This window comes from Hyperolius riggenbachi, chromosome 3 (genome assembly GCF_040937935.1).
Source record: "Hyperolius riggenbachi isolate aHypRig1 chromosome 3, aHypRig1.pri, whole genome shotgun sequence".
Taxonomy (NCBI): domain Eukaryota; kingdom Metazoa; phylum Chordata; class Amphibia; order Anura; family Hyperoliidae; genus Hyperolius; species Hyperolius riggenbachi.
The window spans coordinates 135950178-135964758 of record NC_090648.1 but is presented as its reverse complement, the minus strand read 5'-3'; the positions used below and the strand labels follow the sequence as shown (position 1 = coordinate 135964758).

The 14581-nt window shown below is 42.3% G+C and overlaps 1 protein-coding gene across 2 annotated transcripts in view; it reads right to left on the bottom strand.

Annotated features, from left to right (window-relative positions):
- Window positions 1-14581, bottom strand: part of PLPBP (pyridoxal phosphate binding protein) — a 69534-nt gene that overhangs the window by 44040 nt on the left and 10913 nt on the right. For both annotated transcript variants that reach the window (XR_011030231.1, XM_068274960.1), the window contains exon 4: window positions 6821-6896. Coding sequence is in view for 1 of the 2 variants with exons in the window: in XM_068274960.1 (XP_068131061.1) it covers window positions 6821-6896 (76 nt within the window). In the remaining variant the exon portion in view is untranslated. The remainder of the gene's footprint in view (window positions 1-6820; window positions 6897-14581) is intronic.

Here is a 14581-nt window from a genome sequence, read left to right as displayed (position 1 = left end):
ACCATGGTTTGTTGAGTTACCAGTGGTTGTATACGGAGAACCCCAACTTAATGGAAACGTAACAGTAATGGTACGAACAATTGATGACTGCCTAGTGGTTTCCAAATTGTTTGATTTTACACCAGTTGTGCCTTTGATAAAGCAGATTGTTAAATCGACAATGTTGCTGCAGTGTTTTGGTACCTCATCCTCCGTGTAGTACTTAATATGGAGTGAGTCTCATGAAAAGTTTTGTAAGTTATACAATCTTTCTGTGTTTTGTACTCACCAAAACCTGTACAAATGTTGGTAAACCTGTGTTTCAACAAACGTTTACCAAAACGTGTTTTTTTTTTCACTGTTATTAACCACACTTGCACTTTTAATACACAGTTATGACTGAGTATTGCAAAAATTAAAAATGTTCAACGTTTACACTACTGTCTTTCATTCTTTACTTAATAGAAGTTTTAATGTGCAAAAAATTTACGATATATGTTCAAATACAATGGAGGCAGATAGGTGGTTTCAGGAAATCAACAATAGTACTTCACGTGGAGAACATTGAAAGCACTGCACTGCAAATACACAAATGGAAGCCACCCTTTGGTATTTGCTTTACAGCAGCTTGTAATGAGTTGTAGTTGCCTTCCAAAGATGTGGAGTTTTTGAATACCAAGACAGGAAAGGACAGGTGAGTACGCTGACTATTATATATCTTTTATTGTTTACCTTTTCAATTCATTTGAAATAGGTTTGTATACTAGTGAATTGAAAAGGTAAACAATAAATGAGAAATAATTGCTCCACTACATACATAGGAACCTTTTGCTCAGGGTGACACCTAGTACACTACCAAGAGTATATATGGTTTGTAAAGTGAACCAAGTATTGTGCTGTGGAGAACTTGCAAAATGTTTCACTCCTATTGAAGTAAGGAGCACAAGAGTGTTATCAAATCAAATTTTTAATGTACTTTTTAACAATCAAATCAATGTACAACAGATGTTCCATTTATTGTTTGTACCAATACCTCCAAATGTGGTTAGCACATGTAAGGACATATAAAGCTAACTGATCTCTGAGCAAAATGGCATCTCCACTTGCTCTGCCTGCAGCATGATGTGCTTGCAATGAGATGGGGGTATCGGAATCGTCTAGATTGACTCCCTCTTTCTCACGCACAAAATTGTGCAAAATACATGCAGCCTTAATTACACAGACTGCATTCTCTGGGGTCATTTGTAAAGCACCTTGAAAAATTCTCCATTTAGCAGCCATTATACCGAAAGTACATTCAACCATTCGGCGTGCTCTGCTCAATCGATAGTTGAATGTACGCTTCATATTGTCTAATCCACGCTGGGAGTAAGGCCGCATAATGTTGTTGGATAAACCAAATGCCTCATCTCCGACTAAAATGAATGGACGATTTGGCTCCGATTGTCCTGGCCATGGCATAGGTGCGGGTATGTTTGCTTGGCCTCGTTCAAGCAATCGTCCAAACTTGGAGTTTTTAAAAATGGTAGAGTCGGAACTACTACCGTAAGAACCTACACTGACATATAAAAATCTATAGTCAGCATCGACAATGGCTAACATAACCAATGAAAAGAATTTTTTATAGTTAAAATACTGACTGCCACTGCATGGGGGGCAAACTACACGCACATGTTTCCCATCAATGGCGCCAATGCAGTGAGGGAAATTGCAGCGGCGCCAGTACAAATCTGCAACTTCCATCCATTTTCTGGTGTCTGGAAAAGGCATGAAACGCGGTTGTAATTTCCTCCACAATAAACGGCAGGTAGTTAATACGATGGATTGTATAGTACTTTTCCCCAAACGGTATTCCAGATGAAGTGAACTATACGAATGTCCGGATGCAAGAAATCTGTAGATAAAGGATAGACATGGTAAGTATAAAGAGTGTACAGATTCCTACACTTACATGTCAATTAATGAGTTGTAAACCGACCTGCAGTCAGAACCACAGAACTCCATGGACCTATGTAGGAGGTATGGTGTCGCTCCCCGTAAGCTGTAAATTTTGCTAACCTGTGACTTTAAATACATACCCACAAGTGACATGGCCTTTCCTTTTGTCTCATCATCCTAGGGCCAGTAAAATTTTTAATCAGTTTACATGCCTAACCAGACCGGTTCCAATCATTACAAATTGTTTATTTACAACAAGAACAACATCTTTAGCAACAATTAGTAGATCTAGAGGCTTGATTCACATAGCGATTCCTATTAGAGACTTAGACGTGATAACCATTGCACCACGCTGGTGAAAAGCCAGTTTAATTATGCTAAATTTAGGCATGTTACGGTGTAGGTGTGATAAGTTTAGATACGTTCAGATCACGCGCAAAGTCCCACACACAAAGCAGCGCCATTAAACTATATGCGAAGTGCACCAGACTTTGCCAGCGCAAAAATTTTGCTCAGCTGGGCACTGTGGTGCTAACCCAGTTGTTGCTTAAACTTATCACACCTACACTTATCATGACTGAACTGAGTTTAGGAGTGATAAAGGGCTTTTCCACAGCGGTGCTAACTGTTAACACCGCTTTGTGAATCAGGTCCATAGTAGCATAGAGGGCACTTAACTTGTTCTAAAACTGCAAACCATGACTTGTGTTCCATACTCACGGCCTACGGCCAATGGAAAATGAAGTACCTGGCGCTGAGAAAAGGAGCACCTAAGGCACCAGTCTAATAAATATGGCGGCATTATAAAAGACACAAGTGAGCGTGAGTTATTTATTATAATTGACATCGTTGAAAACCATCCTCATATTTACCTTAATGTCAACAGAAGACGTTCAGTTGGTGAGACTGCTTCGCGAAAATTTGTGTCTTGGCGCTGTAGATCATCACGTAACTCTTCCAAAATTTCATCAAAGCTGGAAGTAAAAAAAAAAATCATAGTCCACATTACAACAATGTCCATTTCAAAACATACAAACAGAGTAAAGACATGGTAACATAAATTAACATCCCGCCACTACAGTCAGCCTATATGACTTGCTTGATGTACATATACACTCATAATGTGAGCAAGTCAAAGGTCACATGTTATCAAGAATGCAGTGTAATCCACACATTTTTTAGCCTCCAGCCTCTATAGTTTATAAATCATGTATGCTACTGTAATTAAAACTTCATGCTGGGGTTATGGGTCGTCTTGAGGATAGTGGTCTGTGGTCACGGTTGCCTGCCCATGGCCGCCCCCTCTAGCCGTCCACTGCCTCCCCAGGTTGGCACTCCCCCCCCCCCCCCCCCCCCCCCTCACCTTGCATCGTGTTGTGTCACACCAATCGTCAAGAGTGCCTACAGTTGGATCTAGCACACGCATTGCTATGCAGAAATGACATCACTTCAGCATACAGAGCGTGGTGCAGTCGTGCACCTCATCTAACAGGTAAGGTCTCCGCCAACACCACAGGATATCACCACCACAGAATCAAAATTACATTAAATGCACTTACCTTGCAACAGACATTCTTGCATAAGCAAAAAATTTGTCTGGGTGCTTTCGCAGATCATGATACAAGGTCGCAAACTGCCCTTTCTCCTTGCGCTCCAAAAGCAAGGGATGCACCCAACATCGTCTCCTCACTATCCGTCTGCGCCTCATCACCATTACAGCAATCAGGAAGAATGCAAACACAGCTAAAGCTGACATCTCGCTGAATACACTAGATAACACTCCTACCACCTTCAATTCTCCTTCAAAACCCACAAAAGAAGGAAGTGACATCAGAACAAAAGGCAGAGGTAAAAAAAAAAAAAAAAACAGCAACCACCTTTATTGACAAACTGGACAGTGTAGCAGAAAACGCATGCCTACAAAAACGCATTAAAAACGCATTAAAAACGCATACAAACGCGTACAAACGCATGCGTTTTTTATACGCGTTTAATGATGCGTTCTGCTGTTTCTGCAAACGGACATAATGTGTACAGGGCCTAACAGAGAATCTATCAACAAGGCTGTAGTGATGCTTTCCGTGAAATGGACCATTTTCATTGATGGTGTAAAGCAGCCCCAGCCCTAAATCCATATTATTAATGCGAACATCTTCCACAGCACTTTAGAGAGTACAGTCCTGTCACTAAGTCACTAATTGCCCACCAGAGGAACTCAAACTCTAATCTCAATTATAGACTAAGACCAAATTTGGTGGATTCAATTCACCACTCCACATGAACAGGTCTTACTAAAGTAACCAATGATCTTCTCACAGCTAAATCCAAAGGCCATTATTCCACACTTATTCTTAATCTGTCATTAGCATTTGATACTGAAGACCACACTTTACTCCTACAGATACTTTCATATGTAAGCATAAAGGGCCTTGCTCACTCCTGAATATCTTCCTACCTCTCTGTAGGATCTTTCACAATCTCTTACTCGAATCAGATCCTTTGTCTGTGGAAGCACCTCAAGGCTCCGTCCTGGTTCCCCTCCTGATTTCCATGTGCAAGCAAAGTCTTGGCAACTTAACTCATATGGGTTTCATTACCACTTATATGCAGATTATACACAACTGTACCCCTCAGCCCAAGACCTTAATTCCCTCCTCATACGTGTTCCTGTTTGTCTGCTATATCGACATTGTTCTTCTCGGCGTTGGTTCCATTGTTCCTTGGACTTTCTAAACCTGCGCTGACCTTTGAGGTTTGTCTGCTATGTCGCTCTTTCATGACCGCTCCCTTCTTAAAGCTTAATATGAGCAAAACACAACTAATCTTCTGTCCACCTCTCAAATGTTAATAAATACTCTTATAAATTCAGTTCCCAAAGCACAGTGCGTAGGGGTAATACTTGACTCCTCTTTCTTTTATTCTTTACATTCACTCCCTAACCAGCTCCTGTCATCTCCAGCTCAAAAATATCTTGCATTCTACCTTCTTACTCAGGTCACAAATAAAATGTTAGAACATGCTCTTATCTCTTTGGACAATTGTGACATACAGTACTATACTACTTTGTGGACTACTGACTACTGGCACCACCCCAATCTGTACTGAACTCAGCTGCTCGTCTCATCTTTCTTCTCCCTCTTCCTCTGCTGCTAATCTCTGTCAAGCTCTTCATTGGCTGCCGGCTAACAAGATGATCCATTTCAAACTCTTAACCCCAACCTACAAAGCTCTCCACGATCTCTCTTCCCTGTACATCTCTTCACTAGTTTCCAGATACCAACCCAGCCGCAATCTCAGATCTGCACACAACCTTTTTTTTTGTCCTCCTCATATACAAGATTTCTCACGTGCTTCACCCCTCCTCTGGAATCCCCTTCCCCAAACACCTCCGTCACTCTCGAAAATTTAAATTTTTAAACGCTCCGTCAAATCTCTCTTTTTCCGACAAGCATACGCTCTACCATAGGCCATTCTCCCTTCTACCTCTGGTCAAGTTGTACTCAATACTAGATAATGTACAAACACACTGCCTCAAGGTATGAATATTGTATACTACCCCACCTCTTGTCCCTCCTCATTACTGTAGATTGTAAGCTCGCAAGGGCAGGGCTCTATCACTCTTGTCTTGGAATGTTACACATTTCATTCATCAATTTACTTTTGACACTATAATGACCTATTCTGTATTTTGTATATTTGTGTACACCATTGTCTGTATTATTATGTACCCCATTTTTGTTTATTACTTTGTACAGCTCCATGGAATATGTTGGCACTTGATAAATCAATAATAATAATCTGTATGTTTTTGATATGATATATGAAACTAGAGGGCCTGGAGTAAAACCACAAAAATCCATCAATAACACACAAACTCTATGGGCTTGATTCACTAAGACAAATAGCATGCCTTGTCAAAGTTAGCATGCCTTATCAAAGTTAACACGCCTTATCAAAGTAGCATACGAACCAGCAGGGGCCGAGGGCAGGATGAGTGGAGCTCTTGTCATTGCCAATTAGCAGGCATAAGTTTGCTATGCTACTCTGATAAAATGTGTTTACATTTATAAGGTGTGCTAACTTTGATAAGGCATGCTATTTGTCTTAGTGAATCAAACCCTATGCAGACACTTCCTGGCCCATATTGAACTACAATGTTTTCCCCCTCAAACCCAAAGATGTGTCTTTTAAGAAATTCTGTGTTTGAGGGTGCGTTTCCACTAACGCGAATTTGCATGCGTTCCCCGCATGCAAATTCGCATAACCAATAAAAGTGAATGAACATGTGTCCACTTGTCAGGAAAACGTTGCGTTTTCTTGTGCAGGAAAAATCTGCACAACAGAGTTATCCGAATTCGGACACCGCACACACGCATGCGTTTCGCATACAATGTATTTAATAGGGAATTCGCATGGTGTTTTTTCATGCGAATTCGCATACGATTTCGCATGGAATCAATGAAAAAGCACACAGGCACTGACATGGTTAAATTCGCACACAGCGTCATCCATGCGAAATCGTATGCGAATTCGCGGTAAAATTCGCATACAACCACATGCGATTTCGCTCCTGCATGCGAATTCGTCCGCAGAGAATCCGCGGCGATTTCCCACCGCACTAGTGGAAACGCACCCTAACACAGTGAAAGCCATCTGATAGCAGGTCATAAATATAGCCATATACCACAGTCTCCCCATCACCTGGAACTAATGTAGATTATTCATATTCATTATATTCATTACTAGGCACGTGGTCTGTTTATAGAGCTTGTATTGGCAAAAGGAAGAAAGAAGAAAGTCAAGCAGAATAGTTTTACAGTTCTGCTGTACATAATACAGTTCTGCTGTACTTAATATACACATATTCTCTGACCAGACAGTTATATACATAGAGGGTTCCTACCAACTAACTTCTTGATGTTGCCCTTCTGTAGATGCCCAATGAAATGCCATTTAATTTCAGGACAAGATGACAAAATCTACAAAGTAAAAAACAATACAGTCTCAGAACATACAGAAACAAGTACAACACTGTGTGACTGCTGTACAGATATACAATCGCCTCTGCCTCCCCCCACGTGTCTTTACTCATGGACTGCCCCATCAGTCGTCCCCCCCCCCCCCCCCCCCCGCACTCAGTAACAGAAAACATCCCTAGCCCGTGTATCTATACAGCCTCATTCTTGCAATATTCCGAGAGGCATTGAGTCCAGATCCCCACTGGGCGACATGCCTCGTACATGTGTATGAAGCTTAGCTCTTACTCAGGATTGTAAAACTGTGTGATTGTGATATAAACTAAAGCAAGGACCTCCAAGGTGGTGTTCTCTGAAATACTGCCAGTGCCACATGCTACATCTGAGAGACAGAGGGAGCTTAGGGAGTTAAATAAGTGGCTGAGAAATTGGTGTAGGAAGGAAGGGTTCTGGTTCCTGGAGAACTGGGCAGACTTTACAGTCAGCTACAGGTTCTACAGCAGGGATGGACTGCACCTTAATGGGGAGGGTGCAGCTGCATTGGGGGAGAAGATGGCTAAACGGTTGAAGGAGATTTTAAACTAGGATCTGGGGGGAGGCGGGAGAATAAAGTCTCAATATGTAGACAAGATAAGGTAAAAAGACAGTGGGAGCCTAACATTATGGGGGGTGGAGAGGGGGGTGGGGACAGTGTAAAGATTAAGGAGGTTGGTAAAACTTCAAGTAGCCCATTTCAGGTAAACAAAATTGGTAAATGTGGTGGTAAAAAGACCACTTTACTTACGGTAAAGTCTTTTCCAGTAGTCATGAGGACAGCACCCCTGGATGAGACTTGTCTCCCTCCCCACTGTGGACAGGAAACTGTTAAAAGAAGAATTTGCATAAGCAATAGGCAGCCACATATAAGATACTACACCTGCCACAGTACCTCAGTTAATAAAATGATGACACGGACATTTAATGATGCTTACACAAACTTATTTCTCTTTCCTACCCAAATAAGGGCGGGTTGCAGGGGTGCTGTCCTCATGACTACTGGAAAAGACTTTACCGTAAGTAAAGTGGTCTTTCCCAGAACGTCATTTCGGACAGCACCCCTGGATGAGACGATATACAAGAGTTAAAACCTTAGGGTGGGACCACAGCTTGCAAAACTTTCCTTCTGAAGGATAAACCTGCAGAGACAGATACATTAAGGCGATAGAGCTTTACAAACTTATTGTGACTTGACCAGGTCGCAGCTCTGCAAATCTGATCTATAGAGGCCCCTGCCCTCTCTGCCCAAGAAGTCGAAATTCCTCTTGTGGAATGAGCCATGATAGAATTGAATTGCTCCCCCTGTGTCTGATATGCTAATGAAATAGCCCAAACAAATGTATAATCTGTGTAGGATTTAATTAAGGAAGATTTCTCCCAATTAATGATCCAACCTAGATCTTGTAGTAAGACTATTGTCGTAACAATCTGATCTCTTACCGAATTGGGAGATGTCCCCCAAAACAGAAAATCAAGGTAACCCAAAATGTTAACCTTTCTCTGTCTAAGTGTAGCTAGAACCCCAGACATTACCTTCATAAACAACCCTGGAGCTGAGGATAATCCGAAGGGCAAAGCATTAAACTGATACATTCTTACCTCTTCCTCCATCTGGATGGCAAACCTTAAGCATTATTGAGAAGTCAGATGTATCGGTAATTGAAGATACGCATCTTTTCAGTCTAGAAAGGCTAGGAAATCGTCCTTCTGAAAGAGATGAATAATAGATCAAATCCATCCTGAATTTTCTGTATTTTACCTTCTGGTTTAGACTCTTTAAATTTAGTATGAACTGATAATTTCCCTGTAGCTCCTTTACTAGACAAAACACAGGGCAATAGAATCCCTGTCCTCTGACATTTCGGTACTTCTCGAATTACCCTTTTTTTCTAAACAGGGAAAGGACTTTCGATTGTGGGGCTGAAAACTTTATTTGGTCCTGCAAACGGGGAGTAATGCAAAAGCTCTTAAAAGGAGGCTGGCTGAACTCTATTCTGTATCCCTCCAACAAAAAACACCTTAAAGGCTCTTTCCCACTAAGACGTTGCGTTAGATGCGACGCTAAGGTCACATAACGTGCCCCCAACGCAACGCATGTGAGCTTTGAAGTTGGATGCCATTTAGAGCCACGTTATGCGTCTCCTGATGGGTCTGTGATGCGTACTTTTTGACGCTTACTATCGGACGAAAACGGCGCAAGCGGCAAAAGACTGTGGAGAGCACGTGATCGGAAAACTCCGCATCACGTGGTCCTGCCAGCCAATAAGCGGCCGCTCCAGGAAGTTAACACTGCAGTGCATATTAATTAGTCATGTGGCTGGCCACAACAGCGGACTCTCCCCTCCTCTCCTGCAAGAAAAAACAAAAAACACACATTATTGAGCATATGCAAACAGTCTAATGCGGCTAAAACCGTGTATAACGCACAGCATGATGCACTTTCTTTAAACGTCCAGCGTTAGAGTGTAACACAACGTGGGCACTGTGAACAGCCCATTGATTTTTCATTACTGTGAGCTGGGCTGCGTTACAAGCTGCTCTAACCTGCGCCTGTAACGTCCACTGTGAAAGAAGCCTAAATAACCAATATTTTGTGCACTGTAGTTGCCATGTTTTGAAATTTGCAATTCTCCATCTCACTGGAATACTAGCGTTATTGCTTATCTGACTTCTTGGTAAAAGTGAAGTTGGACTTAGGGCCGGTTCACATTACAAACGCGGACGGCCACGCATGCGGAAGGCAACGCGTACGAACGCACGCCATCCGCGTTTGCATGCGTTGCGTGGCTGATCCCATCACTGAAAAGTGAATGGGACAGCCGCGCGTTTTTGCTAAATCTGCGTGCAGCATGCGTTCCCGGACCACACAGGTCCGGAACGCATGCAGTGTGAACATCAGACAGTGCACTCTATGCACTGTCTGATGTCGTGCGTGTTGGCCTTCTGCACGCGTTTCCAAAACGCAGCTGGAAACGTGTGCAGTCTGAACAGGCCCTTAGGCTTCTGTGACTTGTAGAGAGCCCATCTCCTGCCCTTAGAGGACTAGGGATCTGACTTATTCTTAGAAGGAGGGACGAAAGGACCGTTTACTTTGAAAAGGTCCTTTCTTAAAGGAATACTATCGATACCCAAGTGTTCTAAAATGACAATGTACAAATAATGTCTAAGTTGCTGTGTAAACATTTTCCTACCTTTCATGTTAAATATCAGAGGCAAAAGCTGTAATTTACTGAGGGTAGGATTAGCTATATTGGGACAAATCAATTGCAGAAGGGGTGTCTACTTCAATGCACAGCCAGAGTTGCATATCGGACTACAGAAAGCAAATATCAAACAAACTCTGAAAGCAAAAAACAGTATGAAAAGCTGTAACAATTAGTTACATTTCCTCTGCTCCCTACAGACACTTCAGTCCGAAACAGGACACAGAAGCTGCAGCTGTTCTCTCTGTCACACACAGTTACACAGAGTTATCTGATCAAGTGTGAGGGGAATTTCCCCTCTCCTCATGGCTCAGAGTCAGTTTTGTCAGTAAAGTTTGAAAGCATTTTGATAACAGTAAACAAAGAGGTTGCTACTAAAATGTATACACCAGTACTTAGCAACACTTCCCAAACAATTCCTGTGTCAATTGAAAATATGTGAATCGATAGAATTCCTTTAACAGGAATACTTTTTTTTTTTTTTTTTTAAATGTGTGTCTGCCGTTCTGTCTAGAGGGTTGTCTAACTGACTCAAACAGCAGACCCCCTTCACAAGGTACACCACATAACTTGATTTTGAAGAATTGTCATCATTCCAAGTTTTTACCCATACACCTCTTCTGGCTGAATTAACTAATGCCGTAGTTCTGGCCATAAGTTTAACCGTATCATCTGAAGCGTCCACTAGATAATTGGAAGCATTCCAAACTTTAGGGAAATCATTCAAAATTTCCCAGAAATCCTCAAAAAAGTAGGTCAGTTTTGTTTGATACCCTTGAAAAATATGGATCTAATTTAGGCGGGGTTCCCCAAAACCCTGATCTTCAGGAGAAAAACAACATTTAGATAATGATCTGGGCCAAAAAAAAACTTTTCCTAGATTATCCCACTCCTTAATCCTAATCTTAAGAGTAGAATGGACTGGAATAAGCCGAGAATGAGGATCCGCCAAACTCTCATACATTTGATCCAAAGGTGTCAAAGATTTCTGCTCAGACTTAATACCTATTAGTAAGTCTTTCATTAATTCAGGAAAAAAACATTGCGGTTAGGGCTCTTTTCTACTATGAAATGCGATCGCAACCGCATTTGCGATCCCAATCGCACTTCAATTTCCACTATGCGATTGCGCTACTATACTTATAGTACAGCTCAATTGCATACAATGCAGGAGGATGACGATTGTGCTTTGTCCAAATCGCATCGCAATCAGATTGCACTAATGGAAATTGCTGCTGCAGTTTCCATTAGTTTAACGTACCTCGTGATCAGAATCAAATCGTAACTCGCAGAGTAATGAAAAAAAAGGCCCTTAGTCAGTTTTACTCAAATCTTCCTCCTAGTTTGATACATTTTCTCTGTGCAGAGAGAGTTACTATAAAGGAGGCAGCCCCAGCATTCCTTTACATGTGCATTTTTGTTTAAATTGCCTCTCCTTGCCCTGAATCTGTCTAGTTCTTTTAAACAATCTATTTAATTGCTGCAGCTTAGAAGAACTTCAAGAATGTTACACATGCAGGCTTTCTGATGTGAAATTTATCTGAAAACAGGTACCCAAGGGGTTAAAAACACAGCCTGGGTATTCTGGGATGCAGTTTGTTCTGCTCTCACTGCAGCTGCCTGGGAGGTCTGTCTCTCCATTAGCTTGCCTGTTATGGCTGGCTTATCGCCTTCTCTAAACAGCCAGGGTTTCTCTGCTCACATTTGCCTGCTTTAATTTTTATGAATTAACCTTCAGTGACCTGTGTTGTGATAATCTCCGCACAAGGTGTTAATTTCCCGCACCTGCTCAGGAATTATAAATTTCCATGCGGACACAGGTTTTATGAATGCACACTTTACTAAATGGTGGGTAAAGTCAGCTGTTTTGAGCATTACCGCATGCAGGAATGCTCAATAAATAGAGGCCTATGTCTCTTGGAAGCAGGAGGCATAGTTAGAGGTGCAGACAACATAGGAGATGATGGATTAGCTATAACAGGTAGATAAGCCATAGCAGTACTAGTCCCAGGCCCATCTGAAGCAGCTGAGGCGGTAGAAGCAATAGCAGAATCTTTAATTTCCTATTGCTGTGGACCTTCTCTGTACAATACTGGCACAATTTCCATTCAGAGTTGCCAATCCATGCTGACTGGACTGAGTAGAAGATTTTTCAGACTTTTCAACCTTCTCAGTCTTATGTCTTTTGGGGTATAAAACATAATAAACGATAGCCAGCCATTAGACAAATCCCTCTATACATAACATACATCCAGCCAAGCAGAAGCAGTGTTCTCCCCAGAAAAAATTTTCAGCCGGGTGGCATGAAATAGTAGCCGGGTGGCATAAAAATGTAGCCGGGTGGGGCGAAATGAGAGAATGCAGGGGCAGTGCTTCTGTGAGCAATTATGCTTACAGAATAGGAGGAGGTGAGCCGATGACAGCCGGGTGCTCATCAAAACTAGCCGGGTGGAACACCCGGCTAAAAGAGCCTGGGGAGAACACTGAGAAGAAACATAATCACATCTACTTGCCAGAGAGGGATCCTGGGCAGATTCAGCAGATTGTGCAGGAGCTGACCCAGAGGCGTCCTCCATGATCCCAGCCACAAACCAGAGTGCATCATGGACTCTACAAACTTATACCTGTGCTGCTGATTTGATGCAGCTGATCCAATTATGCATGCGGCCCCCGCCGTCTAAACATATGCTTAATCAGCTTCTTACCTTAAGGAATCAGCTGTATGCCGATTCCTAATCACCGCCGCGGCCCCTGCCGCCCGGCTCAGACTTCAGATCACGCGGGACGCCAGCGCGTGACTACCTCCGGTTCAACCGGAAGTGAACTCTCTCCAATGCACGCACCTGCGCGCATAAAGTTGCTGCCTCCAATGGAGAAGCCTCCTCCACGCTGCAGGGCTCCGACTGTTCACTGAACAGTGCTGCTTGGAGCCCTGGAAAACGCTGCCCCTGCCGCCTGACATGGATGGCACTCCTGGAGACCTCTCCCATGCATCCCGTCCGGGACAGGAAACTAAACTGAGGTACTGTGGCAGGTGTAGTATCTTATATGTGGCTGCCTATTGCTTATGCAAATTCTTCTTTTAACAGTTTCCTGTCCACAGTGGGGAGGGAGACAAGTCTCATCCAGGGGTGCTGTCCGAAATGACGTTCTGGGAAATATAAAGTGCATGGTAACCAATGCTCGGAGCCTTGCAAATAAAATAGACGAACTAGAGTTCATTCTGAATGACAAAGGCTATGACATTGTGGGAATAACCGAGACATGGATGGATGAAAGCCATGACTGGATAGCTAATTTAAAAGGATACAACGTGTTTAGGAGGGATAGAACAGGGAAAAAGGTGGAGGGGTTTGTCTCTTTGTTAAGAATTCTTTTACAGCTGTCCTCAACGATGAGATGGAGGAAGATTGCAAAGATGTGGAGTCCGTTTGGGTAAATATTCATGGTGGAAATAAAAGTTGCCAATTGCTTATTGGGGTATGCTACAGACCACCTCATATTAATGAAGCTGCAGAACTGTGATTACTACAGCAAATTGAAAAAGCTGCAAGTAAAAATGAGGTCATAGTTATGGGCGACTTCAACTTTCCAGACATTGACTGGGGTATTGAGGCTACCCATTCTGGTAAAAGCAACAGATTTCTGGCAGCACTACAGGACAATTACTTGACTCAAATGGTAACGGAACCAACTACAGGAAATGCGTTACTGGATCTGATCATTTCTAATAGACCAGATAATGTATCAAATGTGCAGGTTCAAGAACATTTGGGAAATAGTGATCACAACAGGATAACGTTTGATCTGATGACTGATAGGCCACGGGGCAGCGGGACCACTAAAACTATGAATTTTAGAAAAGCAAAGTTCAATCAAATTAGGCAGGCACTAAGTTTGGTGAACTGGGATAATGTACTACAAGGGGAGGACACTGAAAGGAAATGGCAAGCTTTTAAACGTATTCTCAATCAATATTGTAGTATGTATATCCCATATGGAAACAAAATGTCTAGGAATAAAAAAAGGCCTCTATGGATGAATAGAAAGGTTAGAGATAAAATGAAGAGGAAAAAGAATGCCTATAAGGTCCTAAAACAGGAGGGGGCTGAGGCTGCACTCAGCAATTATAAGGAGTGCAATAAAAATTGTAAAAAAGAAAATAGGCTGGCAAAGATCGAAGCTGAAAATCAAATCGCTAGGGATATCAAATCTAACCCAAAAAAGTTTTACAAGTACATCAACTCTAAAAAAAGAAAGGTTGACTGTATAGGACTCCTAAAGACTGAGGGTGGGAACGCAATGGTGGATGACCAAGGTAAGGCAGAGTTATTAAATGCTTTCTTTGCTTCTGTCTTCACAAAGGAAACAGCACTGTTGCAAATTACAGAGGCAGAAGAGTCTCAATCTTCAAACTGTAATATTAACCATATTGTTTGATTGGTTTTG